The sequence below is a fragment of the Neopelma chrysocephalum genome, unplaced genomic scaffold, assembly GCF_003984885.1.
Source record: "Neopelma chrysocephalum unplaced genomic scaffold, ASM398488v2 Primary Assembly neopelma1_69, whole genome shotgun sequence".
NCBI lineage: Eukaryota > Metazoa > Chordata > Aves > Passeriformes > Pipridae > Neopelma > Neopelma chrysocephalum.
Genome location: NW_020897729.1, coordinates 10,562,933 through 10,571,649, shown reverse-complemented (window position 1 = coordinate 10,571,649; position 8,717 = coordinate 10,562,933). Strand labels below are relative to the sequence as shown.

Sequence of the window (8,717 nt, the reverse complement as noted above, 5' to 3'; positions counted from 1 at the left end):
CCAACACCCTCCCAGGGCTATAGGATTCTGTCCTACACCCTCCCAGGACTATAGGATTCTGTCCTACACCCTCCCAGGACTATAGGATTCTGTCCTACACCCTCCCAGGACTATAGGATTCTGCCCTACACCTTCCCAGGGCCATGGGATTCTACCCTACACCCTCCCAGGGCTATGGGATTCTGCCCTACACCCTCCCAGGGCCATGGGATTCTGCCCAACACCCTCCCAGGGCCATGGGATTCAGGGGCTGGGGCAGGGAAGTACTCCAAGGTGTTTAATGCACTGGCACAGGGCAGCAAACCTTCCTCCCTCTGCCTTTCCATGCTTTTCCTTCATCTTTGTGATGAAGAAAATGTCAGGAGATGTTTCCATCTCTTACCTCAAGACCCTCGGGATTTTAAGGCACTTTGCCACGTGGCTTGAGACGTGTAAGTTTGACTTGGGTTTGCATTTACCAGTAAATCCCCCGTGAAGGGAAAGGAGATAAAAACACGTGTCGTGGGGTTGTAATTTCTGTTTGTAAATGCAGTAACAGCCCTTGTGCTTTGCAGAGATAAAATGAGGCGCTGCCTATGGCTCTGGAACTTTAAATATAGTCATTGTCCAAGGCTGGTAATGACAGAGCCCGGCAAAAATAGCTCTGGTGGCCTGGCTGGGTGTCCCAGTGCTCCTGGACGGGGCCTGGCACGGGCTGTGCACCCTGTTTGGTGCTGGGGGGTGGGTGGGAAGGGATTCTCCCCCTCGGCTCCACTTCCATGGGAGCCTCCAGCTCTGGGGTCTCCAGCACAAGAAGGATGTGGAGCTGCTGGAGAGAGTCCAGAGGAGGCCACGGAGATGCTCCAAGGGCTCTGGAGCTCCTCTGCTCTGGAGCCAGGCTGGGAGAGCTGGGAATGTTCACCTGGAGAAGAGAAGGCTCCAGGGAGACCTGAGAGCCCCTTGCAGGGCCTAAAGGGGCTCCAGGAGAGCTGGAGAGGGACTGGGGACAAGGGATGGAGGGACAAGACACAGGGAATGGCTTCAAACTGCCAGAGAGTTAGATGGGATATTGGGAAGGAATTCCTGGCTGTGAGGGTGGGGAGACCCTGTCCCAGGTTGCCCAGAGAAGCTGTGGCTGCCCCTGGATCCCTGGAAGTGTCCAAGGCCAGGTTGGAGCAACGTGGGCTAGTGGAAGGTGTCTCTGCCCATGGGACTGGATGAGCTTTAAGGTTCTTTCCAACCCAACCATGCAAGGATTCCATGATATGTTGGATAAATTCAGGCTCTCACCCAAAGCTGGTGGGTTTTTGCTGTTGGGGACGGGTTGGCTGCTGGCAGGAGGTGGAACTGGTGGTTGTGTATAATCTGCAAACACCAAGGAGTGATGGAAATAGGTGGATAAACAGCAGTAACTGCAGCAGGTGACGGGGCTGGAGCTGCTGTTGGAACAGCCAAACTTCTCCCTGTCCTGGGACGCCGCAGAAAAACCTTCCACAGCCACAAACCTGACGTTGTGTTTTCATTCCTGGGCTTAAACAAAGGTGGCCACTGACCTTCCCAAGGGGAAGGTCAAGGCTAAGAAGGAAAACATCCGCCCCAGATTGTTTTGCCTTAAAAATAAAACGCAGCTTTTTGTTTCAAATCATTATGTGAACTGAATTGTCAGCCCCTTCTTGCAGAAATACACGTTTGTTTTCTGACTGAGTGCCAAAATACGCATTTAAATAACACTGGGTTATGTTTTCCTTCTTATTACCTTTGAAATTGGAGTATTTGACCCGTTATTTTTATATACCAAGTAAGTATATTTGATAGGCATTAAAAACCAGGCCATTTCCCTTCTCAGTTTATAGTTTTCCATACCCAGCTCTGGATATCAATGCAGCTGTCAGGTAATTTATCCAAAGCCCAGAGTCCAGTTCCCTCAGGTATATTCTATTTCTCAGTAACTGCTCCCTATTTTATAATAACAAATAGGACTCTTGGTTTCTTTGGGGTCATTAGCCTGTGTGTCTGCCTTATCAAATGGGATATTCCCAGCTCAGTCCTGGGAGCAGAGTTATTTAGAATCCTCAGTAATGACCTGGTGGGGAAAACAAATTGCACATTGATTAAATGTACAGATGTCAGACTGGGAGCAGCTGGGCCTGGTGGGAGATGGAGCAAAATGAAAAAAAAATGAAAAAAAAAAAATCTGGAGGCACAGCCCCATCTGAGAGGAGGAAATATGTGCAGCTCTGCCCGTGGTTCTGTGTGTTTTAGTGCAAAAAGAGCAGTTTTTGGTGCACACAGAGTAGGTGGGGCTGGTGCTGGGGAGGGAGCAGCCCCAGCTGGTGTGGAGGCTGGGCAGGAGGAGGTGGAGATGTGCTGTGGGCCTTGGATTTCTGTTGGAACACAAGGAAAAATCAGATAGAGCCGGGAAGATGCGGGAGAGGATCATGTGAGCTGGAAAAAGGGAGGCTGAGTATCCAGGACTTGATGAAATATTGATGCCCTGAGGCAGCCACGGGCGTCCTGAGATGGGCACCAACCTCCTCTCTCTGCTCTCAGTCCATTAAAACAATATTTTCCCTCATTTTTCCTTAATTTTCTCCCTGTGTTGCCTCCCCCAGCAGGGCTGGCTGGTTTTAATTTGAAGTCTGATTGAGGCATCGATTATTGAAACCTGAAAAAAACCAAGTACAGAAATACAGCTGAGTGCTCTGGGTGGGGCTTCAGAAACCTGGAGCTGAACCAAAACCTCGAGACCTCTCGATGTCACGGGGTTTATTTTTATTATTTGAAGTATTTTAAATCAAAGGAGTTGGCTTATAAACCAAGTATGTATTTTGGTAAGGGATTGACAGTATAATGGGCAGTGTAATAATGTATGTAATCAGCTCTGGAGTTGGAATTAAACTGTTAGTTATTTTAAGTTAATAATTTGCATCTTTTTGCACTTCCTTGTATCAAAAAGGTGCTGCTTTATTTTTCCTTAGGTGAAATCTGGGAAGCACAGTTACATTAATTAACACCGTGGAACCAGCCCAGACTTGCCTGCTATATTTTCTTTTGTTGTGTATTAAGTGTTATTTTAAAATGAAGTGTTTGAAGGCTCCAGAATGTTCCTGCTATCAATAACTTGCTGCCTTATTGTCAACGTTGGCACATAATCCATCAGTGACAGACACCAGGAGAGACTGAGGCTGATTTTAAATCTAGATCTGTGATTTGCCTTTATTGCACTTTGATTGCAGAGTTTCCCCCATAATTATTGATCAATGATTAATTTCAAATCCCTTTGTTGATTGTTATTAAAAAACCCATATACATATATGTAAAAATACATTTTAAAATGTGTTTTATAAATACATTTAGTGGATATAAATATATTTAGTGGATAATTTGATGGCAATGGTTAAAAATACATCTTTAAACACATTGGCAGAAGGGGGTGGGTTTGGAGGCTGCTCAGGGAAGTGGAAGATGCTGGAGGTGCAGGTGTGTGGATATAGGTACAGATACTGGTGTATGGATTAGGGATGTATAGATACATCTCCATCAGCATGTCCCACAGCAGGAGGGCTGGAACTGGGTGATCTTTAAGGTCCCTTCCAACCCAAACCAGTCCACGATCCTTTGTGGGCAGAGGGATGCAGGTGGGCTGTGGTGGGAACGCTCGGGAAACTCCGGGCATCATGAGCATGGTGGTGGGGCTGGTGGGCCAACCCTCCCTCCTGTGCCCTCCCTGAGCAGCAGCTTCATCCTTCCTTGTCTCCCCTCCCTCCCAGGCCCAGAAGAATGAGCGGGAGTCCATCAGGCAGAAGTTGGCCCTGGGCAGTTTCTTCGACGATGGCCCAGGACTCTACACCAGCTGCAGCAAGAGCGGCAAGCCCAGCCTGTCATCCCGGTAAGGCACAGCCCCAAACCTCCCTGGAGCCTGGAAAAGGGGAGATAACTCCATTGGGACATCCCAAAACCTTCCCTCAGTTTTTGCTTTCAGCCATACCCCTGGATTTTCCTTGGTTTGGAGCAACGTCTTGGGCCCCAAAGGCAGTCGCGTGTTGTGTAAATGGTTGTGAACAATATGCTAAAATACTGATTTAAAACTGTACAGAAAGATATTTGGATGCTCAGGGGGTGAAGGAAATAAGACCAAGTTACCTGAGTTAGGTTTCCTTCAGATTTTTTTTGTATAATTTGGAACAGGTTGCCCAGAGAAGCTGTGGCTGCCCTTGGATCCCTGGAAGTGTCCAAGGCCAGGTTGGAACAACCTGGGATAGTGGGAGGTGTCCCTGCCCATGGCAGGGGGTGGCACTGGATGAGCTTTAAGGTCCTTTCAACACCAATGAATCTGTGTTTCTATGGTCCCATTGTTCCACCAGTCCTGGATTCGGTTCATCTGAGGCTGCCCAGGGAGGTTTGGAGTCCCCACCCCTGGATGTGTCCAAGGAAGGGCTGGACGTGGCACTCAGTGCTCTGGGCAGGGGGACAAGGTGGGCATCGGGCACAGGGTGGACTCAATGGTCTTGGAGGTCTTTTCCAACCTAAATGATTCTGGGATTCTTTGATTCACGCACAGAAAGTGACAGAGAATGGAAAAAAATCAGCTTTAACATCCCTTTTCACACCCACGAGCTCCACACAAGCTCTGCTTCCAGACCCGGCTCCATCCCTGGAGCTGCCGCCCTGCACTTATATTCTGATTTTTGAAATGTCTGCATCCAATCTGCTCCAGAAAGGCTTGTTTGTGCTCAGCTGCCGGGGTGTAACCAGGGAAGCATCAAACACTCCCATGTTGGGAGTGAAGCTCTACCTGTTGCCATGGTGTGGGAGGAGAAAGGAGCCTGGGAGAGGCAGCGAGCCAGGAGGAATATTGCTGGAATATTGCTGGATTATTGCTATTCCAGCAGAGAGAGGTGCAGTTGTGAAATTAAATTGAACTGGGAGTCATTTGAAAGGGAAAACAGTGTTGCTGTGTAGTTACAGCTGAACCAGGAGCCGCTGTCGTGTAATTAGAGCGTGGGGCTAATTAACACAGCCAGGAGGGTCTGGCAGCTGTGCCACCACAGATCACCAGCTGTACCTGAAGGCTTTGGGGGTGACATGAATATTTATGGTTCAGGCAGAGCATTAGGGTTGTCTGATCCAGGACCTACAGGACCATTGCTCCCATATTTACATACAGAATTATAGAATAAAATTATAGAAATTATATATGTATATATATATATATAAATTATATATATTATATATAGATGTAAATTTTTATATATAATTATATATTATTTTATATGTATATATAATTTTATATATGTAAATTTTTATATTTTTGTATTTATATTTTTATATATATAAATTATTATTATAGAAAAAATTCTACATATAGAATTGTAGAGTAAAATCCCAGAATGGTTTGGCTTGGAAGGGATCTTAAAGCTCATCTCATTCCAATCCCCTGCCATGGGCAGGGACACCTTCCATAGCCCAGGTTGCTCCAAGCCTTGTCCATCCTGGCCTTGGGCACTTCCAGGGATCCAGGGGCAGCCACAGCTTCTCTGGGCAACCTTTTTCAAATCCAAAATGAAAACCTGAAGGAAACCTAATTCAGAAAACTGAATAATGATAAACCATTTCAATCATTAACAAAATATTTTACAATAGATATTATTACACGTTATTAACGTCTCTATATATTTACCTTTATTTTAGATGTTTCATCTTTATTTATGAATAATTCATAAATTTTAGATGTTAATGTTTTCAGTATATTTTATCTATACTTTATATATTTTATTTAATGTAGTGAGAGAGTCAGTGAGTCCTGAGGGGGTTTTTGATGGCAGAAGCTGTGCAGTGCCCGGGTAGTTCTGCAGTCCATCAGCAGATGGTGGTAGAAGCCCTGTTGCTGAGTTTCCAGGAGCTTCTGCATCTTGCCCAGAGCCCTGTCCTGGCTCCAGGGGACCCTGGTGTCACCTGTCCCTTCCCTCCCCCAGATTACAAAGTGGGATGAACCTGCAGATCTGCTTTGTGAACGACAGTGGCAGCGACAAGGACAGCGATGCCGACGACAGCAAGACAGAGACCAGCCTGGACACGCCGTTGTCGCCCATGGTAGGTCTGGGGTCCCGTCCTGGAGCATCCCTGGGGGAGCTGAGAAAGAGCTGATCCTGTTCAAACAGCAACACCAAAGCCCAGAGCAGCGTTTTCAGCCATCAGTAAAGTGTGAGATGCTGAGGGGCAGATAAAGAGCTGCTGTGGAGCCGATGCCTTCGTGTGAAGGTTCCTCCTTCCTTCCTTCCTCCCTTTCTTTTTGGCTCTGTGATGGAGGTGAGGTGTTATCAGCTCCCAGCAGCTTTTCCTCCCCTTTTTTTTTCCTTGGTGAAGATGACACTGCAGCCCCAGATGTTTCCCTCCAGCTTAACCCCTGTGTCCTTTCAACCCTGATTGATCTGGTGGCTTCTCTTCCCGTTTAAAGTTGTATTAACAGTCACAGAGCCCTGTCTGGGAATTGCTCTGATTTCGAGAGATAATCTCGTGGATTAAGATAAAAGAAAAAAAATCCGTGCTTTTCACAGTTTCTGTAGAAATGATGCCACTTTTAAGAGCACAAAAGAAGTCAAGCCAAGAGCAAATGTCTTTGCTGTTGGCACGGTCGGGGTGACAGGGCTGTCACAGCTCCATGTGCTTCCCTAGAGCAAGCAGAGCTCGTCCTACTCCGACAGAGACACGACAGAGGAGGAGTCAGAGTCCCTGGACGACATGGACTTCCTCACCAGGCAAAAGAAACTCCAAGCTGAAGCCAAGATGGCCTTGGCTATGGCCAAGCCCATGGCCAAAATGCAGGTGGAGGTGGAAAAGCAGAACAGGAAGAAATCGCCCGTAGCGGATCTTGTGAGTGGGGGCTGTGGGATGGGATGGGATGGGATGGGATGGGATGGGGTGGGATGGGATGGGATGGGATGGGATGGGAGGGACACCAGGCCTTTGGACATCCACACCACTGGTGGACATGGGGAGGATGATGACATCCCAAGAGTGGAAGGGTCGACGTGGGTTGTCTTGTTGGGGTGTTACGGGACAGCAAACTCTCATTTTCCACGTGTTTCAGTGGAATTTATTACTCACTATTACCATAAAATACACAGGATTAATAATTGCAATTGTTTATGACTTCAAGCCTTGGGTGCAGTGTTGGGTAGAAGGTCAAACTCACTTTGTGGTGGAGTCATTGGTGCCTGTTGTGAGAGGGAGATGGAAACAGCCTGAATGGTTCAGAAATACAAATATTTGGAAGAAAAGAGTCAAATATTGACAATTCCCTTCCAGCTGCCACATATGCCTCATATAAGTGAATGCCTGATGAAGAGAAGTTTGAAACCCACTGATCTCAGAGACATGACTATCGGGCAGCTACAAGTGATAGTCAATGATCTGCACTCACAGATAGAAAGTAAGTGAGAATTCTTTAATTATTCTTTGGGATATCCTGTTTAAGCAAGAAAATTCTCCAGGATATACAGAGAAATGTTATTAACTGTACAATAACATGAGTATACATATATATATATTTTATATATATTTATACATATGTGAATAATAATATATATAAATATATATTAATATATATTTTCCTTTAGTTATATTTATAGATAGTATATTATATATTTTTGTATTTATTTACATATATTTATATTTATTCTCATATATTATATCATCATCATCTATTATATATATGTGAATAATAATATATAAAATAATATAATGATATATATTATATAATAATATATAATATAATAATATATTATATATATATTTATATTTGTTCTTACATATTATTATATATGTGCATTATAATATATATTGTAATATAATTATATTTCTTATATAATAATATATAATGTAATAATATATAAAATATGCATGATATATCTTATATTATATAATAATATATAAAATATATATTTATTTATATGTATTTATATTTATTCTTATATATTATTATATATGTACATTATAATATATATTATAATCTAATGATATTTCTTATATAATAATATATATAATGTAATAATATATAAAATATATATTATATCTTATATAATAATATATGTAATATCATAATATATAGAATATATATTTATTTATATATATTTATATTTGTTCTTATATATTATTATATATATGTGAATAATAATATATATAAATATACGTGAATATATATAAGAATAAATAAATATAAGAATAAATATTTATAAGAATACATATATACACATATATACACATATATTTATTCTTATATATTCTTGTATATATTTATATATTATTGTTTTATGTAGATATTCTTTTGTATTTTTTTAAATATATATTTATTGATTTCTATTTATTTATTCTTATGGAAAGGGCTGTCCATCCCTGGCACAGCTTCTCAGGACAGTGGTGGAATCCCCATCCCTGGAGGGATTTAAAAGCTGTGTAGCTGTGGGGAAGGCTGATGTACAGGTCCCAAACTGGGGTTTCCCAGGAAATCACAAACTCCCCCCTTTTGTCTCCTGGCTCCAGGCTTGAACGAGGAGCTGGTGCAGCTGCTGCTGATCCGGGACGAGCTGCACACGGAGCAGGATGCCATGCTGGTGGACATCGAGGATCTCACCAGGTCAGGGAGGCTCCTCGGGCTGCTTGGGGGCACTGCCTGTCCCCATCTCCATGTTTTTTGGGGTCACTGCCTGTCCCATCCCCACATTGTTTGGGGTCACTGC

The 8,717-nt window shown here is 43.6% G+C and overlaps 1 protein-coding gene across 3 annotated transcripts in view; it reads left to right on the top strand.

The window, feature by feature from the left end:
- LOC113968715 (schwannomin-interacting protein 1) overlaps positions 1-8,717 on the top strand; it is a 37,037-nt gene that overhangs the window by 27,285 nt on the left and 1,035 nt on the right. For all 3 annotated transcript variants that reach the window (XM_027685510.1, XM_027685513.1, XM_027685512.1), the window contains exons 2-6: positions 3,750-3,868; positions 5,955-6,072; positions 6,655-6,852; positions 7,288-7,411; positions 8,521-8,614. In XM_027685510.1, the coding sequence (XP_027541311.1) occupies positions 3,750-3,868; positions 5,955-6,072; positions 6,655-6,852; positions 7,288-7,411; positions 8,521-8,614 (653 nt within the window). The remainder of the gene's footprint in view (positions 1-3,749; positions 3,869-5,954; positions 6,073-6,654; positions 6,853-7,287; positions 7,412-8,520; positions 8,615-8,717) is intronic.